The sequence below is a fragment of the Canis lupus genome, chromosome 31 (assembly GCF_011100685.1).
Source record: "Canis lupus familiaris isolate Mischka breed German Shepherd chromosome 31, alternate assembly UU_Cfam_GSD_1.0, whole genome shotgun sequence".
NCBI classification, from domain to species: domain Eukaryota; kingdom Metazoa; phylum Chordata; class Mammalia; order Carnivora; family Canidae; genus Canis; species Canis lupus.
The window spans coordinates 22,007,512-22,031,316 of NC_049252.1; the positions used below are offsets into that span (position 1 = coordinate 22,007,512).

The window sequence follows — 23,805 nt, forward strand, 5'->3', positions numbered from 1 at the left end:
CTTGATCTCGGGGTTGGGGGTTCGAGTGCCACATTGGGCATGGAGTCTATTTTAAAAAAATTAATAAATAATGTAAAAAGTTAAAAAAAATACAAAGCAAAATTAATAGATAACAAATAATAAGTTTTAAATAAAGCACTAACTAAAGAATAATTTTAGAATAATGTAAAGCCAATTTTCATTATTTATTTTTAATAACTAAATTTCAATTATTCTGACTACAAGAATATGTGTAAAATAAAACCAGCATTTTATGGAATGTATAAGGTTTAAATTTATAAATTTTGAGAAAGCAATCACTTGAATAATCCTAGAAGGGTTTTTTTTTTATAGAAAGCTAGGAATTTTTTTATAGAAAGCTGTATCAATATTCTGATATTGCAAAAGAAATAAAAAATATGGAGAATTTCTCCATATGCTATAAGAATATATGCAGAATTAAAGTTCATACGTAGTACAAATATATCTATTTTCTTTGAGTTAAAAATTACATATCTTGAAATTTTTTTTTAAGTAGTCTCTACACCCAGCACAGAGCCCAACACAGGGCTTCAACTCACAACCCTGATATCAAGACCTGAGCCGAGATCAAGAGCTGGGCACTTAAGCAACTGAACTACTTACTCAGCCTCCTCCATATCTTGAAATTTCAAAGTAGGGTACAAAGGGCAAATATAAGAAGATAAATAGTCTGTGTAATAAATCACTTAACATTAACAGTAAAATAAAAACAATGACAGAAATATTAAAAGCTACTAAATATGCTTATCTTTAAATATTTCCAATAGGAGTTGACTGATTTGCCTAATCAATCTGTTAATAATGAATATGGCCAGCTTCAATACAGTTTATAATAACTTCTTTCACTCTAATTATTTCTGCAATTCTAAATACTACTATAGGGTAAACTTTCTCAGCCTAAGTTATTAGAACACATCTCATATTCTGTTGAAGAATAAAGTAGACTTTGTGTTTAATTCAGAAGAAAAATTTTTTAAAGGCAACATACTAGAAAAACGATTTTTTAAGAGTGTATTTTTTGCAACAATAGATATTATGTACTTTTAATTAAAAGGTTTGTATAATATGCTTGCAAATATTAGTAAGTAGTCATCAGAAAAACTGTGCAACAGAAAAATAATTCTGATCAGGGCAATAAATGACTACATATTACCTAGCATTTATATTTTATTAAATAAAGGCATGTAAAAACTGGATAACAAATCTCACTTAAGCCCTAAATGTGGGTTGGACTGTATAAACAAGTTATGGGAACAGCTGTGTGTAGTCATGAAATCACTGACGCAGCAAGAAAAGAAGGGTGTTGCGGAAGTCTCTACAAGATATCTGTAGCTGGTGAACCTGTTACTGAATTGTGTTGATTCTCTGAGGCTATCCGATACATCTGTCACTCCAATTATACCTGACCCAATTCTCACATCTCCCCATGATGAAAGAGTATTTATAAAATGCCACCTGAAGGAGATTCACTTGTAAGTATTTAGACACATCGGTCCTTTCTAGGTGGCGGTGCTGGCCAGCATTCACTTTAAAAGGGCACTACTACGCCTTTTCCTTTGTTTCCTGTTATGGGAATAAACTTGTTTTTCACGAAGCTGTGTGGTTAGTCTGAAGAGCAGCACCGGATCATAAGAAGCTCCAAACTGAATAAGATAAGAGGTCAAGTCCTCTGCTGGAAATAATGTGAAGTGATTTTTCTTAGTGACTGAGAGGCAGGGTATGCTGGGAAATGGATTATCTCCAGGGGGGGAAAAAGTGTGATTTATTATGTTCAGTGACTTCCATGGTGTAAATACTCCCACCATTGGTATGTCAAGCTATCAGTGGTTGTGGCTCACAAAATTCCTGTGTACTTTAATAATCTTTACAGGCTAGCTGGACTTGTCTACACTGCACCAATGAGAGGAATTTCAAGGGCACAAATGAAGCTAGTAATACTTATATATGTAGGAAGATTAGTAAGTTTTCTAATTTGCTTGGTATTGAGAGCTGGATTTTTACAAAATTGCTCAGTGGGAAGACAGGGTTCTTTCACACTTGGTGACATTTGATAATATATTAGGAATACCACCACCATAGGTAAGGATGGTTTTCCCTGTCAGTTTCTTACTCCCTATCTTAATCTCCTACATCTGTAAGATATGAGGGGTATGCTGGGCAGCCCAGGTGGCTCAGTGGTTTAGCGCTGCCTTCAGCCCAGGGCCTGATCCTGGAGACCTGGGATCGAATCCCATGTTGGGCTCCCTGCATGGAGCCTGCTTCTCCCTCTGCCTGTGTCTCTGCCTCTCTCTCTCTCTCTGTCTCTCATGAATAAATAAATAAAATCTTAAAAAAAAAAAGATATGAGGAGTATGCAATGCTACCAGAAACTACTCCCAAAGTAGAGTCCATGAATTAGCAGAGCCAGCATACCTGGGACTCAAGACCCACTCCAGATCTCTACCTCTGAATCTATGCTTAGCAAGTGCTCCAGTGGCTTAAATGGACATTAGTGTTTGAGAAAGCAGTGTGATCAACCCTATCTTTTATGTGCAGTTGAAATGTCAAAACCAGATATGTAAGATTCAATCACTTTCCAAAATGACTAGAGGGGATTAGTAAAAAGAAGCATAGATTTTTGGCTTATAAAAAGAAGCCCACATATATTTAGGAAAAGAGGAATACAACATATTTTAGTAGAGCTGTTAAGACTCAAATATGCTGTATCTCAAAAACTTAAGTTAGCTATACACATTTCTTTGACAGTGTTTCAATGCTGGTGCCTTAAATCCAATAACAAGATAATAATTTTTTTACTTACATATATGTCTAGGAAAACTCAGATTTCTCAGAAATCTGAATTCAAGTGATAATGTTCTTATAATATGCCAGAATACCAGAAATCAAGTTATTTTTACTTAGAAAAACAAAGAAACAATGAAGGAGGCTTGAAATTTAGTTTCTTTGTATCATCTCTCCACAAAGAAAAGAATTACATGGAGTTCCTTTTCTTGCATCAAAAGGATGCTTCCTGGATGGGAATCCAGGTGGGAGGGCAGTACTGCTGTTTCATGATTTTTTTTCTGGGGGAGACTGAGCATGTTCACCTTGCCATTTTAGCTGGTCTCTTGTCACAGTATCCAGCAGGAAAGGATGGGCAGCCTCCAGCTGAGAACATGTGTCCTTGATTGCTATATGGACGCTAACCACCATTTGCTATTTTAAAACAGTGTACCAGGAGAGAGTGAATTGCTTTTGGAATACAAAACAAAGCTAGGAAGGCAGCTTTTCTCCATCTCTATCTATATGGCAAATATGCATTTGCAATATTTAAAAAAAAAATTGTGCTGATTGCTTCTAAGGTACTACATTTCATACCTTACCAGATATCTGTTTTCACCTGATAAATGAGTACTTATTATCTTTGTTTTAGCATATGTTTTGTTTATTTATCTCAGGCAAAAAAGAAAAAAAAAAAAGAAAAAAGTTCACTGGCTACCTACATTGTACAAAGTGCTGGATTAAGTGTTACAGCTGACATTATGATAAGGCACAGTCTTGCAGGGGTGTTTCCCTGTTCACATATTTAAAACTGGACATCACTGGAGATCCCAGTATCACAGTCCAGTAGTTAGCAACCAGAGAGATGTTGCTGCCCCCATTCCCACCCAGGAGACATCCAGCAATGAGAAGAGACACTTTTTTGTTATCATAACTGGGGGGTGTTCCTGGAACCTGGTGGGAGGGATGGTACTACTAAATATTCTGAAAGGAATGGAAGAGTTCCAACAAAGAACCGTCCAGTCCAAAATACCGTTCATGGCGGGACTGAGAAACCCTGCCGTCGTCCAAGGAAACACCAGAAGGATTCATGCTGCATTTTAGTGGTTTTGCCCAATCCTGAGACTGGGGACTAATAAGCAACAGTTGCTGACATCTCAGAAATCTTGAGTAACCACCATTATTAAATTCTAGAACAGATTTAGTGATGAGATTGTCTAAGGAGGGCTTTCTATTTTTCTATCATGAAACATTAGGAATTCAGACAGACATGCAGGGAACACAAAATTTCTGTCCATATTCTGTGATACGTTCATATTCTGTCTCAGAAATTATATCCAAGAAGAATATAGGTAAATTTAAGAAAAAAGAGAGACAACCCTATTCTCAGTTAAATACTCAAACCATCTTACCATTATAAACTAAACACAGTGCACCTTTAACAAATCTTTGGTTCTAAACCCCTTTAACCATCTCCAGGGTCTCTTAAATTTTATTTACTTATTTATTTTTAAAAGTTTACTTTATATTACTTATATTTTCTTTTTTAATAATCTCTACACCCAACACGAGGCTCAAAATCATGACCCTGAGATCAAGAGTCACATGTTCTTCTGATTGAGCCAGTAGGTGCCCTCAGAGTCTCTTAATTTCTAAAGTTTGGGCTTTTGCTGTCTCAAAGACTGAAGGGTTTTATTAAGCATCTCTTTGATGTGAGATTCAGTCAGCCTCACCTCACCTGGATCTCTTGCACTTCTAACAAAACCCTAACAGGTCAGACATTGAAGTGGCTGGAAACCGGTGATGACTTTTGAGAAGGGCAAAGTGGTTGACAGCCAAGTGAAAAGAGGTGTTTAAGGCTGTATTTCACCCTGCTTAAAATCTCCAGAAAGCATTTTTTTCTAAAAGGGAACTACAGATTTCCATTAAAACCCATGAATCTATAACCTGCTTGTGGAAATCTGAGCCTCTACTCAGTGAAGCATATAGATTGGCTAAAAAGCCATGTTTCTGAAAATGACATGATGTTTAAATGAATTGTTCTCTCACTTGTGGGATTCTTTTATTAGGTTTGATATTTTTTATTGCAAACTCCATGTTGTGTAGATACATGCAATTGTTGTGTCTGGGGCATTTGTATATTTTTTGAACAGCAACTGATTCGGGGAAAAACATGAGAAAGACTAGCATTTTTTTTTTTAAATCTGGTTTCTGGACTTGAATTGGAATGAAATTCTTTTTATTTTTAATAGATTGCATTAAAACACCTTTGGCTGATTAGGTCCATTCTAACATTGAGCCTTGATATAAACAGTGTAGGAATGGAACATGAAAAGTACAAGCCATGAGCATGACTAGTCACGTAAAATATCAAACAAAATGAGGATCAAAAGCATAATTTCCTATCTGGGTACAAAGATCTTTAGGAATATCCTAAACCATATTTTATGGTATGCAAATTATATCTCAATAAATTTGTTACTGAAAAAATAGGAAATTATATATGTATACACACACAGTTTTTTATATGGCTCTCTTCCTCATTCTGACGTGCTAAGCAAACTACCTCACAAGGAGTTTGGTAAGCAAACTTTCTGAACTGGGACCATCCAGCTATACAAAAAGAAGCTGTCAGTGTCCCGCTAGGTCTCTATCAAAGTGTATACCAAACACCTCAAAATTAATGGCTGTCATGCCAGGGACACAAAGTAACAGGCTACCACCTGTCACATCTATGCCCAGTGCCAAGATGAGTTTGCTCAACATCATTAGGAAGGATGCTACATTCTGATCCTGAACAGGGGTGTATCTTACTGGGCCTTAGTCATAACACTGAGGTAAAGGCTTCTTCTTCTTCCCTTTGCCTTGTTCCCAAATACAAACAGATTTATTTTCATTTTTGGACAGCATGCTGCTCTGAGGCCTCCAACAAAGAGTTTGTGAGCACATTTTCACATTCCTAAGTCAAGCTCAGTTTTCCCCCAAACTTTGTAAAAAGTTAAAGATGAATGAAAAGCAAGACTCCTATTTGTAAATTACGGGACAGCTTGTTTAAGTGTCACATCCAGTACAGGCAGGTAACAATGGAGTTAGGAGCATCAGGCGAAGGTCTGGATCCTCTACCTTGGAGATCAGTGCAAGCCACTCTGATTTACTGATGACAGTTCTTGAGTTCTTTCTGTTTGGTATTCCACACACTGGCAAATCTCAGTGCTTCTTGTAAAATCAATCCCATGTCAACTTCTCATCAAGGTCTTTGTTAAAACTTCTGTCTCCAGGCTGAGCGGTCTCCTTCCTCTGTGGGGCCAGAAGTTCCTTACCAGCCAGGTCCAAGAGACTTGTGTCTCTCCCCAGCAGGGAGTGTGCAGGAATGGCCAGAAGCAACATGAGTGGGCTACCGTATTCCTACTCCTGTGTCCCCACTCACCGCGACAGTGCCCAGCATCTCAGAGTGTCTGGTTGATGCTGGTGGATCATACAGCGGTAAATCACGTGGTGCTTGTTCCCAGATTAATGACTCCCAGAGGGAGAAGAGAAATAATTTAATTCTGCAGAGTTCAGTTATCTAGCTCAAGGCAAGCAACATTAGACCAAACTTTTTAACTTCATCATCATATGCGATGCTTAAAGAGCTACCTGCATCACGGTGTCTCTGTCCATTTAATAGATGAACTTCCAGCAGGTTCAAAATACCCGCAAGAAATGAAACACTATCTTGAAATGCAGTAGCATTTAATCGTATCTGGGTTTAATTTTCAGCTAGACATAAAATTTAACTGTAGGCATTTTATTTTTTATTTTTTTTAACTGTAGGCATTTTAATATACAATATATATTCATAAAAAATATTTTAACCAAGAAACCGAGTTTAAGTTGTTATTCTTAATATACGTCTATAAATATCCCCTCTTTTATACCAACATAGATGGATACATATTTATGCTTTTTATAGTTACAAAACCCCAATCTATTGGATTACCTTTGGCATTTCTAATTAGTAATAAATGTTAGTTCTCTGAAAAATCACAATTATGCTTATAATTGTGAAAACTATAGAAGTTTAGGTTAATTGAACACTTACGGTCTACCAGGAACTGTGTTACCTGTTTCTCACAGATTACACTTCATGAATCTTTACAAAATGATTAAAATAAGGTAGGTATTGTTAAACCCCACTTTACAGAGGGAAAGCAGTGGGACTTGAAGGTTATTTGACTGATACAAATTTAGATGGTTAGGTGACAAGAGCTGGGATTTGATTCTGGGCAACCTGTGCTTTTAAAACAAACCAAACACAATGTGCCAGGCATTATTGTAAATGCTTAACAAGGATCAGATAACATAATTTGTTCAACAAACATGAATCATTCTATCAGCATCTATATTGTACACATGAAATAAGACTTACCATGGTTACTTAACTAGCACAAGGCCATAAAATCACTAAAAATTCTCCCTTGAACCCTATATTAGTCTGCCTCTTAACCAAAATAAAACTACCTTAATGAAATTACCTTGGTATGGTAGTATCTGAAACATAAAAACTTTCTAATATATTTTTTAAAAGATTATTTGAGAGAGAGAGAGAGAGAGAGAACAAACGTGGGCAGGGGGAGAGGGGAGAGAGAGAGAATCTCAAACAGGCTCCCTGCTGAGTGTGTGGAGCCCAACACCGGGCTCGATCTCGTGACCCTGAGATCATGATCTAAACCACAACCACGAGTTGGATGCTTAACTGAGACACTCAGGTGCCCCTTCTAATAGTTCTCGCATGACCCATATATCAGGGGTTTTGTATAAGGATCAAGTTAGTAAATACTTCCAGCTTTGCAGGCCATATAGTATCTCTTACAACTATTCCACTCTGCCTCTGTAGCATGAGAGCAGCTACAGATGGTATGTAAACAAATGGGATTGGCTGTGTCCTAATAAAACTTTTATATTAGAAAACAGGCGATTGGCCATATACAGCCCATGATCATAGTTTGCTGACCCCTGATCATCATCATTATTATTTAAATAACAATTCTGAAATTTAGGAAATGCTCAGTGTGAAATAATATAATGAATATATGACTATAGCAAAGGGATACACATCTAACAGGGGGCACAAGTTAACTGAGCTAGTAGGTATTATAAATAAAAGGAAAAGGAAAAAAAATTGACATTAATGAAGTAGAAATACACTGGCCCATGTGGATCTAAATGCTAGCTTTACCACCTCCCACCTTCGTGACCATGGATAATTAAAAAAAAAAAAAAATCTCTAGGCCTTAGCTGTAAATGGAGAAATAAAATTTCTCTCACATGGCACAATTACAAGGATTAAAAGATAGAAGTGACTGCTCTAGAGTGGTTAGCAACTCCATCTTACAACATAACCAACTCCCCACTACACCTTCCAGGGTAGCAGGGTGCCTGGCGACCAGAATGAGGACAAAGAATATTTGCTGAATAAATGTGCACATGCAAAAAAACAAATTAATTCTAGATGGACAAAACAGGCTAGAATAAATCAAGATTGTCACTTATTATAATACCAATGTTTAATCAGAGTTTAGAATCCATGATTGAATCAGAAATTGCCCTGACATCTTGGATTATGAAGTGTTACCCCTTTTTGAATCACAGAGAATTAGGAGCAAGAATCTAATATACTGTTGTTTTACTCAAATTGGTATTGGCTTACTCCACTGGATCAATATCCAAGTTTTTCTGAAGTACCAAAACCAATAAATCCTAAAGCCAGATGGATATAGCACTGTGTTGTTCACTTTTTCCTCTGGAATTGATAACAAAGTTAGAACTGACATCTTCTACTTCAGCATCATTGATTCTAATATAATACAGCTGAAAATTTTATGACCACGCCAAAATGACCTATACTTTCCTTCTCTCCACCTATTTCTTTCAAATTTAAACAGGTTATAGAATGATCGAGCTTTTGTTATGAAGCACATTAGGAATTGTATTAGTAGCAATATGTTGGTAATGAAGAAACAATTTTCTTATTAAGTATGGTTGTAAATCACATTTTCTCTCAGATACTGAAACATTAACATTGAAAACTAGATTGTAAGCCTCTTTTCAGTATCTCATCTTTGCAAGTCGCTTCTGATTATTATTTGCAGCACGAGAGCAGGCTACTTATAAGTAGAGTTTTATGAAGTCAGCAATTGGGTATGGCACTGCTGTTGTCTTCATCAGGGAAGAGTTAGCTGGGAATAGAGAAAACTCTCTGACATGGAACCGATATACTGTAACATGTTGCTTTCCCAGAAAGACTTGCCTCAATTATACTTCTGTCCATTCAGGAGTCTTACATGGGACGAATGGATTCCTATGGATTCCTATTAAATCCTCTTCCCTTTCTAGCCTTAACAGCTGTTACTGAAAATGACCACATTGTGTGTTTTAGAAGGTCACTGTTACTGCTCTTTTTGCCATAAACATTATTAAAACTTGTTATCTTTTAGGGCTAGCTTCTTAAAAAAAAAAAAAAAGCAAACAAACTCCCTAGCTTAGAGATCTTTATAAAAAATTATCTTTTAAATGCCTTCATCTTCCTATAGAAAATACTGTAACCTGTGCCCCTCTGTGTCTTATCTTAGCTAATAACGCCACAAGCCAAAGAACTGGACTTATTTAGAACATAACAAGACCATATTATCTCAAGAGAACTGTGTCTGGGTTTGGAATATTGGCATAAGTTTATGTGGCATTTTCTCATTATACTGCATAAATTATGTTATTCCCTGTTCACCTATGCCCTCACAGCAGTAACATCATAACAAAATCTCTTCATTGTTTCTCCCAAAAATCCTCAGCACATGGCAGGTCCTAAAGTGATCATCACCCTCAGCTGATGCTCATACTTGCCAGCCTGGCATTAAAAGCCTCCACATTTTAGCCCCAACCTGATTTTCCTGTAACTCTCTTATGTAAGACATCTGCTTTTATTTAAATTGGACTGACCTTGTCTCCCAAATATGCCATGTACCTTCCCATGGCAAACCTGTCTTGCTGTCTTGACTGACTCTAAGGTACACTAGAATAAAATCCATCGGTAGGCCTGCTACAAGCCCTTCTACTTCTGGTTCAAATGCCACCTCCTCTATAGACCCTTCTCTGATCAATCTCTTACTCTTTGAAGTAGGCTCTGGGCACGTACTTTTAAACACAGACTGTGTTTTTTAAACATGACTGTGTGTTTCTTTGATTTAAATTTCCTACCAGACTTTAACAACCATGAGGGTCGGCTGTGTTCTCATCAGAGGATCCACCAAGCCCATCAAAATGGCTTATACCCAAAAAGTGATCTGAAAACTAATGCTGAGTAAGTGGGCATTTATTATGTAAACAGCTCTCCTGATGGAGATCACAAGAACTTCAGAGCCACTACAGAACACTAGCTGCTGTAATTCGTAGTCACACATCATTTAGGTTTCAAGAAGAGAGGTTCTGAAAAATCTGTCCTTTCCCTCCTAGGAAAATAGAAGCTAACAAGTTCATTTTAGCCAGCTCTGCCACAGATGGTCCTAAGAGTCACATGAAACTCACTTTGGGAAGGGATGCTTCAGGGATTGAAAAAAACCATGGCTCAAACAAAAGGGGCATGTACTTAAACGTATACCTGCTTATACGAGCCCTTGTGTGCTAAATGCAAGAAGTGATCATTAAGTAGGGAATGATAAAATTAAACTATCTTTTACTATATTCTTTTAAGAATATGCGACTCTTTCAATGAGTTTTAAGTTAACTCTGAGTGTTCAACTCAGAATGATCTCTGTTTTAAAAACTATGGGTTAAGAAACACAGAACCTCAAAAACATTATTTTAAGTGAAAGAAGCCAGACATGTAAGACCATGTACGACCACGCTTATATTAAATGTCTAGAAATGGCAAATCTGTAGAGACATAAAATTGATTGATTGTTGCTTAGGGCTGGCAGTGAGAACAAGAATTAACTGAATGGTTGTGAGGAATCTTATCAGGATGATGAGAATGTTCTAAGACTGGATTATGATGATGGTTGCATAATTTGGTAAATTTATTAAAGCCTCTGATTTATACACTTATATGCTGAAAATGAGTGAATTTTATATGCAAATTATACCTGAATGAAGGTATAAAGAATGCAGTGAATGGAAGAAGATATTACAGTGATCATTAGATATCTACTTAAGGCAGAGAGAAAGTAACCCATTTTAAGCTCCAATTTAACAACAGAGCTGAACTCATTTTAACCTTAATAAAAAGTGAGGAAGACTTACGAGTTCTAACATTTGTGGACAGGCTTTGAAAGTACTTAAACACATTAAAACTCCATCCATCTGTGTTCACCCAGCCTTACTCTATGATCAACTTTCATCTTTTGCAAAACAAATGCATAAATCGTTAAGAAATGTAACCCGCCAACTCATTAGTTGCTATAATAACATTTGGTTGTTTGATGTAAACTCAATGCTCGCTTTTGTTTCATGGAGACAAAAAAGGGAAGTCTGTTAGTTCATTCATGCCACAACATTCTTAATAGGAGTATTAATTAAACAGAAGAGAAAAAGTGCTAAGATGTTAACACTGTACCTACCTTTCAAAGAAAGCACTGTCACTACCCCCGCAATAGAACAGTGTAAAGACAATACAAAAATCATCCAAGGTAAATTTCACAGCAAAAAAATAATGTGATAATTTACCAAATGTTCTTCTTCTTTAATGAACTTTAATTCCAACTACTCACTCCACTAAAATTTAGGGATGCTTCTGCATGATACTACATAAAAGCTAGTCCTTGCCCTGGAGGAGCTCAGAGGCCAGGTGGTGAAAGAGGGAACAGGTAGTAAGAGTGGAATGAATACCCACTGCCAGGGGAATACCCAGGAGGTCACCTAACTCAGCCTCTTCCAGAAGAGATGGCACCTGGTTAGGGGTAGTTTTGCAGAACAGACTGGGGGGTGCCAAGCAGCATATACAAGGCATGGAACAGGCTGCCAATCAGGATTTCACATTATTGGAAATGAACTGTTGGACTGCTTGTCAGGCTGAAGAGAGTCTAACAAGCATACGGCTTGTTACTTTGACTCTTACTTCTGGTTGGGGAAGCCTGTGGTGGTGGGCTGGATGGAGATTTCAAACCACGTCCCCAACAGAGGAGATCCAAGCACACAGCGAATTACCTCGGACCACCTCTTCCACTGACTCAGTGGTGGTGGTGGTAGTCGTGGCGATGCTGGTGGTTCTCTCCATGGCCTCTTCGTAGGGTTCTTCTGCCTCTTCCTCTACCTCATCGCCATCTTCGTCATCCTCATCATCCTCGGCTTCCTCTTCCTCAACATCAGCTACTTCTTCTTCCTCCGCTACTTCCACTACTTTGTCTTCACTGGAGCAGGAAATAAAAATAACAGGAACAGTCAATCAAACAAATTTCCGAAAGGGGGAGGAAATCAACATTAGAGGATTTTGGTAATTTGAGAGGGAATGTGGTATCGAAGAAACACACAAGGCCCGAAGCCAGCAGATCCAAGTACGAATCCCAGGCTCAGAAGATTACGGGCTCTGTCTTTGTTTCTGTTTGTTTGTTTGTTTGTTTGTTTGGTTAAAGATTTTATTCCTTGGGGCACCTGGGTGGCTCAGTGGTTGAGCCTTTGCCTTTGGCTCAGGATGTGATCCCGGGGTTCCAGGATCAAGTCCCGCACTGGGTTCCCTGCAAGGAGCCTGCTTCTCCCTCTGCCTCTCTCTGTGTTCTCTCATGAATAAATACATAAAAATCTTAAAAAAATATTTTATTCCTCTATTGCAGAGAGAAAGAGAGAATTAGAGCACGAGCGAGGGGGAGGAGAGAGGGAGAGGGCGAAGCAGAATCCCTAGTGAGCAAGGAGCCCAACATGGGGCTTGATCCCAGGACCCTGGGGTCATGACCTGAGTCGAAGTCAGACACTTGACCCTCTGAGCCCAGGTGCCCCAAGTCTACAATGTTTTACCCCTGGGCACAGCTCTTCTTAGTTTATATAGTTGCAAATTGGAATACCATGATTCCAATTATATGATATTCTGGAAGAGGCAAAAATTATGGAGACTGTAAAAGGATCTCAGTGGTTCTTGGGGGAGGTGGGGTCAGGGTGAAAAAGGGAAGGAAGAACAGTGGATTTGTAGAGCAGTGAAATTACTCTGTATGATACTATAACAGTGAACACAGGACACATACATTGGTCGAAACCAACAGGACTGTACAACACAAAAAGTGAACTCTAATAATTTATGTATCAATATTGGGTCAGATGTACCACACTCACGAAAATGTTCACAACAGGGAAATGTGGGGGTGGGCAGAGATGGGGGAGAAGGGAATTCTCTGTACTTCCTGCTCAGATTTTCTGTAAACCTAAAACTGCTCTAAAACAAAATAAGAAAGCCTATCAAATAGGATCGAGGAAGGAGGATACCCAAACTGAATTTGCTGTATGGGGATGACTTCTCATAATGTAATATGAAAATACCACATAGCATCTGCATGGTAGATACTCAATTACTTAAGTAAGTAAATACTTAAGGTGGAAACAGGTTCAAATATTGCTGCTCAAGAGTTTTAGCTGGATATGGACGAGGAAGAAGAAACTGGTGTAGATGAATCTGTAATGTCCAGTGGTCAGAGACACCTACTGAAACTATACAGTAGTGCTTCCTACCTTTGCTTATTATGTAAATGCTGTAGGATATCAAGTATTTCAGTGGTTCTCAAATGTCAGCGATGACCAGGATCACTTGGAAGGCTTACTGAAACACAGAGCATCAATCCCCAGGGTTTCTCAATCAGTGGGTCTAAGATGAGGCCTGAGAATATGCATTTCTAACAACTCCCTGGGTGACACTGATGCTCAAAGTCAGAGGATGATATTCTGAGAACCAATGGAATATGCAATCCTGCGAAGAATGGTAGGGAAGGGGATCAGCAATAATATGTAGGACATTAAATATGTATATACTGATGCACAGTGGTGAGTAATAAATCAGCACACTTTGATGGAAGGAAGAAAGAAGGGTATGTCTGGAACAAATCAGAAAGCCCTAGTAAGATATCCTTGTGGAGATTGTGTACCTGCAGTGCAGACATGGTGGAGAGCATTTGAAAGATGATAAATGAAGACAGGAACTAAGTGTTCAACAGTAAAAGTATGTATCATATGCCATCTGGCCCGACAGAAGAAATACAGGTTTCATCCTTGCTCAGATCACAGAAACAAGAGAGACAAAAGATCGAGATGTGGTGGAAGGCTTCAACCTACCAGAGCATCTGCCATAGGTCTCATTAGACAAGAAGCACCACAGGAACAGCACTGAGGGCTGCCATGCTGACAAGTTTTCCCAGAAAAAAAGAAGTGGAGGAGGTGCTGATTATTACCCCACGGCTGACTCTCGCCCAGAAGCTCGAGAACCTGGAGAGTTTGTGTGAGTCCCACTTGGAGCCTTGGTACGCTCCAAGTGAGCTGGGCAGTGGATAGGAAGTCAAATTTCAAACATGTTAAGGATCAAGAACAGTAGGATTCCATGGTGTGGGAAGACAGAAAGGAAGATGGCAAAAGGCTTCCATAAATTGAACCAGAAGGACAGCCACAAGTAATTGTGCTGAGGATAAAAAAAGAAAAAGATAGGTAAGGAGATGAATATCGCACTAGAAGGAATTCCTTTAATCAACTGACCCATAATTTAAGGAACTTTTATAGACATTCTATAAAAATGTATCCAGTGTGCCAAGGGGAACACCTTTCTAATTTTGATTAAATATGATGCAGGGATAATAAATCAACACATCCAACGTTGATGCATGTGGCTAGAGAAAAAAGAGAAACTTACTAAGCAGAATAAATAATTTATTAGTGTGTTAATAAATGAAGTGTAATACAGAGAAGACCCTAACCAGTTATTTTAACATTTAAGACCAAGAAGAAAAAGGTAAAAAAGGGAAAATGTTGGCACTGATAATCAGATAGGTAGGTATAGGCCTTCATCTGTTTAAAGACAAATGGGGTACAATCTAATTTCCTGATTGCCTGGATTCCTGCATAAAAGTCTAATCGAGGCAACATTTCCAAAGAATTCTGAACTTAACTGTTGCTCACATGCTCCAAATTTTACCCAACATACTGCCTCCTCATTTTTCTACAGAATCTCAATGTTTTACTACTGTGCACAGAATAATGATCTGCTGTGTGCCACCAGCCTGCTTCTTCTCTTCCGTATTCAATCAAATTACAGGCCCCAATATTATTACTTAGTTCTCTAAATTAAGTAGAAAATTGAGGTAAAGCCAGGCAGAAAAACCGAACCAAACCAGTATTCTCCTTAAACCATGAAGTGTGCATGCTGTCTTGCAGCACGACTGGAATGACAGGGCCCCAGTATGTGATCTGGGGAGTAGACAGCAGTGTGCTTCCAGGTGGGCCAGTACAATTAGGACTGTGGGTACCCCTGGGAACCTCCCTCAACCTCCCCTGTTATGACCCAAGGCTCCAGACAGAAAACGTGCTTATGCAGAGAGCTAGGTTTCAAGTGATCTGCGTTCTAGCAGGTGTCTAGCCACACACACACACACACACACACACACACACACACACAAGGTGAAATACACACCCATCATCCATCACTGCATCTGCCTGAGCAATTTAGTGGCATAGTAACAAGGAACAGAGATACATAATAGTTCAACTGGCTGAGGAATTAAATTACTCGGCCTAAGAGAACTCAGGTCCAGTTCTTATTACCATGGCTTTGATTTCTGGAATTAAATTTAGATGTCCATGAATTCAATTATCTATTTGGACGCTATTAAAACAGCAGCATGCAGTTATGTTGGAACGATGCTGGATCTTCCCAAAGAATGTCAAATGCACCAGCATGACGCTGCCAACCCCAGATTCCACAGATAGCAGGGAACACAGAAAGGGGAGAAAGATTTACTTTTCCACCAACCCTGCGACCACCCGACGGCTTTGTTCTGTGGTGTGATTGAGGCGAGCTGGTTTTGGGAAAGCTGCTCGCAGTGCAAGGAAACGCCAAGGAGGGGACCAGTGGATGGAAGTGTGAGGCTGGGCGTTGTAATTTCCTTGTAAATAAATCAAAGAACTCACAAGAAAATAATTCATTGGTAACGCAGTGGAATATTCATATAACATTCACACATCTTAGCGTCTGTCAATTTACAGTAGACAGCTTTTAAGGCTTTTAAAGTCCAATCATGAGAAACACTTCTAAAGAATGAGGGAGAAATGCTGATCATCTCAGGAGCATCTGACTTTAATAAGAAGGTTAAAGGATCGGAGGGACAGGTCTATGAGGAAATAAATCTCTGATAATGAAATTTTATGTGTCCGCATGCAAGAGTTTACCCTGATGAAGGATATGCTCCATCACAAAGGTGACTCTCCTTATTCTTCTAAATAAAAGCTGACCTTGACAGATTCTACTTTAAAGTGGTCGCCTCCCGAAGTTCCCTTCAGATAGGGAAAAGATTTCAATTTGCATACCAGTTTTAATTCCTTTTGAATCATGCAAAACAATTCACTATCTGCCTTCTCTAAAAGAGCTATACTTACTCTTCCATAACGTCTACTAAGACTGACTTTCTGCTGCCATTTCTAGGGCAAAGGAGAGGAAGCAACACGAAGAAAGTGGTGATTGCTGGGGGTTATGTGACTTGGAGGAACCTGGGACTTGAACCCCTAAGGTGGGGAGGGGGATTTGAATTCAATTCCAATTCCCAAAATGGAGCACCAAACCAGGACCACAGGGCCTGGCCTCCCCAGGAAGATGCTCACATACAGGCATCTTTATTGAACTAGAAAGGGGAAGAAAGCATCTATCTCCCAGAGTCAGGAATAGAGACAGAAGACAAAGTGAATTTTTCAAAAGGTGAACAAGCTGTTTTCTTCTCTCTGTTCCAGTCCTTGGTCCTCCCAGAATTTACCCTGGAGGGTTCCATGGCCAGAAGAGTCAACGTGTTCCAGGAGAATGCACTCTCTGAAACACTGCTTTGAAAGTCAGGAAAATTACGGGGCACCTGGGTGGCTCCATGGTTGAACATCTGTCTGCCTTTGGCTCATGGGGTCGTGATCCCAGGGCCCTAGGATCGAGTCCCACGTCAGGCTCCCCACAGGCAGCCTGCTTCTCCTCTCTGCTGCCTATGTCTCTGCCTCTCTGTGTGTCTTTCATGAATAAATAAAATCTTATAAAAAAAGAAAAAGGAAAATTAGAAGTTGCCAAGAAAACATGAGAAAAGATGAAAGAATGGAAGCTTATTCTTCATGGTTCTGAATAAATGATTCGAGAGGGGCAGCTCTGGGTAAGAAAAAGCCAGTATCTCTCCCATCTAAAGGCGCTGTTAGAAGGCAAACCCAACTGGACACCCAGCCTGATTACATCCATGTAAACTGTGAAAACAGGCACCCCTCCATGCTGCTGCCAGGGTTCAGAGGACATGCTGCATTTTGGCAGGAATGGGACAGAAGGGGGTGATCGGCCAGGCTGTGCAGGGACCTGAGGGTCAGGTCTCCGATGCGTGTTCAGTTTTGAAAAGCCATGGAGCTGGGTACCTGTGTTATGTGCACTTCTCTTTATGTAAGTTATAGCTCAGCAAAAAGGGGTACAAGGGAAAGGATACTTCTACTGTATTGCCCCACTCTTCTTGAATATTCTCATGAATGAGCTAGAATAAAAGCTCTGTAAGTTGATAAAATTGTATTTTCAGGGCCTCCAAATCTGAAAAAAATACACTCCACTACAAACCCTTAATCCCATTAGGGCACAAATTATGAAGGTAGGAGGCAAATAATAATAGTAAGTATGACGATGATGGTGATAATGTTAATGGTATGTGGATATAAAGTATATACTTAAGAATTACATATAACAACACATATATCAATCGTATCACTACTGAAAATCTTTCACTATATGAAGGGAATATAAATAATTATGTATATATACATATAGATGTACATATGCATAAATATATACCTATACATGTATATACATATGTATGCTCCTTCAACCACGGCCTCCCTAAATAGGTTGAATTGGTTAAGTAATTAATTCTACAAATTAATTAATTCATTGATACAGATATTTTGTAAATGAATTTGAGGCTCACATAGGATTCAATCCACCATATGTTGATGATTACCAACTTTAATGTACTACTCAAATCTTTCCTGCCTATAGGTGATATCATGTAAAAATATCCCCTACAGATTTCTCTTTAGTAGTCCACTGAGTTTCAGTATAGTTGTTTTGATGACATTCCTCAGTATGTATTGTTAATTTTCCATTTAAAAGATCTGAGAATTTGATTAGCCTTTTCTCCTGAAGAAATGCATTGTGGCAGAAATTGCTGGTCAGCTACCCTGAAGCCATATCTAACTCCTCTCTCCCATCCTTTCTTCGACCAGAGGAAATAAGAAAGTGAACATTCCATGCCCTATCCTCCTTGCAGATAGCGAAGGCCATGTGACTGCCATGTCTCTGGATAATCAGATGCCAGAGGACATCTGCTTGGGCCTCTAGTTGGGGTTTCTGTGAAGGTTTCATTTTCCAGATGAGAAAGCTCAGCATACTGAGTAGTCGGGGTGCTTTTGTTCCTTTGACCTCCTTTCTACTTTCACCCTGGAAGAGCAACAGCCGTCCATCAACGGTTAGTTGATAAGCATTCAGATGGAGAAGCTGATAAGGACAGTGGCCTGGAGAGATACAAAAAGGTCACATCTGGGCATCCCTGCACCGGCCCATGGTTCCCTACCACTAATGACTGGGTTTTCAGTTATTTGCAGTTAAAAGCATTCCTTGCAGATGGTTCAAATGCTTCCCCCAGACTCCAGGTTATGGACTATTGTTTAAGGGAGAGAAGGACAAAACTGAGACACCAAAGGTTCATGACTCAGGTATTAAGGGTGAGATACAGACAACCTTACTCTGAAATGAGAATGTGTTATTATTTTACACATTTAACCGCAATGTCTCTTCTGGGCAAGAGAATCTACACTTAGTACTATATGAGTAAGACATACTGCCTACTAAATGCTTTAGAAATTCAAAGGGGAAAGTGACTCTGGTGAGCTAGAATCGTGTGAGCTGGTAGGATGTGAAGAGTGGGTGTGAGGATGTGGGAAGGATATCCATATAATGCACAATCAGAAATAATGAACACGTAAGCTTCACTGTAACAGAATACAACGTGGTACTGAATCTTAATAGGGAGGTATACTAAATTGCAGAAATCAAGCATTCAGGTACTTGTTCTTTAGTCAATGGAGAGTTAAGTATTTGAGTTGAAACAAATGCGCACCCATTGTTAACGAGCAAAAAAAGGGTCATGCATTAATTCATCCATCACTGAGCCAATCTATTAGATGCTTCTCTATGCCACATACTAGCCATTCAATTAACAATGTTTATGGGGCTTTTGCCAAGTGCCAAATGCTATTCCAGACACTGATGGTGGACTTGTGAGCAGGACAAAGACTCTACTTTCCTGGAATACATTTTAGTGGGTGAGGCACATCCACAATAAATAGGAAAAAAAAATAGAAGTATACAGGGAAAGTTAAGGGAGCTATAACCAGGGACTATAGTACATGTGTGGGGCAGGGAATGGGGGCAGCATTTCAGATAGGATGGTCAGGGGAAGGCCATCAAGACACAGAAGGCCATCAAGACACAGACACAGTCTTACTCATATAGCCACAGAAGGCTGAAAGGGTCAGGATGGGACAGGAGAAAGAGCAAGTGCCAAAGGCCCTGGCATGTGGGAAGGCTTAGTATTATGTAGAGAAAGCTGGTGAGCTTAGGGGGCAGTGGATGAGGGGGGAAGTGTGAGTTAAGGTGATGGAGACAGACAGGAAGGGTGTGACACAGTAAGGACATGCTGGTTATGTTAAGAAACAGCAAGTTTATTCATGTGCAACAGAAATGACTCAATCAGATTTAAGTTTTAAAGATGGCTCTGGTTGCTGAGTGGACAGGAGACTCTAAGGAGACAAGAGGAGAAGCGGGGACATTGCTTTGGGAGAAACGCTGGGGAGCAAGGGTTACTCATGGGGCTAACAGCCAAAAGCACAGACAATGACATCATCATTCATATAAATGTGACATAACTATGGTGATAACAATTATGAATAGCTAGGAGACCCAAAAGAGTTAGGATCTGATCAGACCTGGGGTGTACAGCAAGGTACCATGAGGAAGAGATGACTGAAGTGTGATCTATAGGAGGCCAAGGTTAATGAGGTCTGGGGGGTAAAGACCACTCTCCACAAGACAGGGTAGGCAAAACATATGCAAAGACACCATGGTAGGAGGGAGGAAAACCTGATTCTGAAAGAGTCGGCTTACAAGAGCAATGAGAAACCAAAGAAGGACAAATGGTCAATGGCATGGAGAATATGGCTCATGCCTTCTTTTTACACATTACCTGGCCCTTTTCAGAAAGTGTGCTGACCCCTTGCATAGGAGGTGGTCTATGGGGTGAGGTGGGTATGGAAAGAATGTACAACTATGTTTTGTCCTGATTTGAAATGAGATAGAATAAAACCAAGTGAACAGCATCTAGGATGTCCTCAGTTCTAAAATTCTGGAGCAGAAACAACAGTGATCCCGGCTTCTTGCCATCTTAGGAGCCAACAGAACACAGCATCCGAGGAGACAGGAAACCTTGCAGCACTTATGAACTCTGGGCCAGCCTGCCTGGACTGGAATCCTGGCTTTGTGACCTTGAGCAAGTTAACCTTCCTGTGCCTTCTGGTCTTCAGCTATGAAATGGCAAACTTTATAGGAGCTACTTCCACTCACAGGGGTATGCTGAGAAATTAACTGGGTTAGTATTTGAAATGCACTAAGAATAGCACCTGACCCAGCATGAGTAGCAGGTAAGATATAACAAAGCAAAGGTCACACACAGTAACACACACAGTATGTGACACACAGAATATCTCACATTACAGCAACTGAAAAATAGTCCAAAATAATACGTGTTAGGGATGCCTGGGTGGCTCAGTGGTTGAGTGCCTGCTTTAGGCTCAGGGAGTGATCCTGGAGTCCCAGGATCAAGTCCCACATTGGGTTCCCTACATATAGCCTGCTTCTCCCTCGACCTGTGTTTCTACCTCTCTCTCTGTGTCTCTCATAAACAAACAAACAAACAACAAATAAATAAATAAATAAATAAATTTTAAAATAACAACAACAAAACAAAATAATACGTGTTAAATGAATGACTGATAGGACTAAATACCACTGAGACAGTCTTCCAGAACCCTCTGAGTTGGTGTATTCTATGACAGTTGCATAGTTTGATTTCTTCTTTATTAGAAAGCATAAAAGGGGGCAGCCCGGTGGCTCAGCAGTTTAGCGCTGCCTTCAGCCCAGGGCCTGATCCTGGAGACCCAGGATCAAGTCTCAGGCTCTCTGTATGGAGCCTGCTTCTCCCTCTGCCTGTGTCTCTGTCTCTTTCTCTCTGTGTCTCTCATGAATAAATAAATAAAATCTTAAAAAAAAAAAACATAAAAAGGTCAGATGTTAGGTAATCCTAAAAAAGATTTTAAGAGAATACTTGATCTTTAACGTAAAAAAAAATCCTGTTATAGACTGTATTTTTGGAATTCTAGTACCACCTGGCACAATGATATTAATAGAATACCACTACTGAAATCCAGTATTAAATTCACGTATATATTGGCTCCTAAGGTCTTTGCCAATACTAAGAATAAAACCAACCGCATTCACTAAAAGGTGCCAGGCAGGAAAGAAAATTGAAGCAAGATTACAAAAAGGGTGGTTTAGTGTAAAATCAACTTCTCTTCAGCCTAGCCTGATTTAGTGAACTTTTAAAGTATGAGGCTGAAATCAGCAGAGATAAGAGACGCAATCCAAGCACTGGTGTAAACTAGTAGCACCTGGGTAGAATGTGTGACAAACAATTTGTCTTTTCTCCGCTATCCTACTACATACTCCTAAGAATATTCCAGCAACAGAGCAAAGCAATCTAAGTAATACCCCTAAGACATGAGGCAAATCAAAGGCTGGAGAAGAGCTCATAGAAAATTGCCATAGCTTCTTCGGCATGCTGGTGTCAGGATATAAAAAAGGCTGTTCCAAATCCTAAGTGTTAAGGATGTAAGATGCTGGGGCTGGTACTGAATAGAATCTGGTAGAAAAATGAGGCATGCAGGCCATTTCTGGGGCTCAGGGAAAATCTGATGATGGACTCAATATCTGATAACATTAAAAAATCATTGCTAATTTTGTGGGTGAGATGGTATCACTTGAGCTCTGCAGAAAAATGTTCTTAGATTTGAGAGATGTAGAAGTAGTATATTTGCTGCTCGAACTTTAAGTCATAAAAAAGTCTGCTGAAAGGGGAAAAATGATATTCTGGCAAGACTTAAGAAATATTAAGTTTAGCATATAATTATACTAAAAAGCTAAATTGCTTTTTTAAAGACTATCTTGGAGGCATGAAAAGCCATATATAATCAAAAGCACACTTTTTTCCTGACAGCTTTATGAACCAACGAGGATGAGGGAGAAGCACCTCAGGTGATAAAAAGTTTCAGGGTCATTTAAAACTCTTGATAGTGAAACCTAGCCTTGGTTAATCAGACGCTATGCCAGTAAACTTGAAGCACACTCCTCATACCTAAAGACTTGACTGTTGCTAAGTACGGTTGATCTGCATACGTTTGGGGTGAAGAGCTGGAGTTATATGCTCTTTAGCCATTTTAACATATTTGAGTGTGAACCAGGTTCCAAAAGGGTCTGTTCCACACTTGGAGATTATCTCTGGTAATGAAACAGACACAATTTCCTGCCTTCTTGGCACTTTTAGTCTGTTAGGGGAGAGAGGTGACAATGTAAGGACCACGGCAGAGATGTTATAGCATGTCACAGGTGACAAGTACTATAGGGAAATATGAAAGCAGGAAGGCTGGATAAGGTATGTGGAACTGATATTTAGGAGGCCTGATATATTATTTTTTTTTTAAGTATTTGTAGTTGCTATCTTGAAATCTGTAGAGTCAAAATAACAAATGCTAACACTGTGTGCCCAATGTAACAAATGGAGAAGGTACAGGGCAGTAAAAGGAATGTGGAAGCATTACTTTTTAGGTTAAGTCACTGATAACAGCTGTTTTGAAAATGCCCTTTTTCCTAAGGAAAAAATACCCTGCAGTACACTGCAGTTCACTCCTCGTTCTGGTTCTCTGGGACTGACAGAGGAGGGGAACAGTGAGAATTAAAGGCATGTTTTTGGAAGCCACCTACCAGCTATGGTGTGACCATGACCAGTGACTTATCCTGCTGTGACTTAAGCTTCTGTATCTTTATTTATTTATTTAAAAAGTATTTTATTTATTTATTCATGAGACAGACACAGAGAGAGGCAGAGACATAGATAGAGGGAGAAGCAGGTTCCCTGCAGGGAGCCTGATTCAGAACTCGATCCCAGGACCCCGGGATCACGACCTGAGCCAAAAGCAGATGCTCCACCACTGAGCCACCCAGGTGCTCCAGTTTCTGTATCTTTAAAATGGGATGATAACATTACCGACCCCAGGAGATGCCATGAGCAGTTAATGTATGCCAAGCACTGAGAAGCACATTACAAATGCTAAAGGTCATACCTAACTGCTGTGATTAGACTATGGCTTAAATTTATGCATGACAAATATAGGTTTTTTTTTCCCCCTTTTAATATTATAAAGTTTTGAAAATGGTGTAAATAAAAGTTATCATTTGTTCTTCTTATGTAGTATTTTCCTTGGGGTTTATTGTTTCAGGGGGGAAAAAAAACCTACAGGGAGTGTCTGCAGGAAGCACAAGCAGCTCAGTGTGGTCAGGGGAAAGGAGCGGGTGGTGGGAAGGGAGGAGAATGCAGACCCACTACAAAGGACCACATCTGAAAAGGCTACGGAGCTTGGCCTCATTCTACTAGTGATGCAGAGCCTGGCAGAGGAACTCGAATAAAGGAGCTGCAAAAT

General features: G+C 39.5%; 1 protein-coding gene across 4 annotated transcripts in view; it reads right to left on the bottom strand.

Annotated features, from left to right (window-relative positions):
- The window catches only part of APP (amyloid beta precursor protein), a 265,420-nt gene that overhangs the window by 108,046 nt on the left and 133,569 nt on the right, over positions 1-23,805 (bottom strand). For all 4 annotated transcript variants that reach the window (NM_001293279.1, NM_001293276.1, NM_001293275.1 and 1 more), the window contains 1 exon segment: positions 11,959-12,161. In NM_001293279.1, coding sequence (NP_001280208.1) covers positions 11,959-12,161 — 203 coding nt within the window.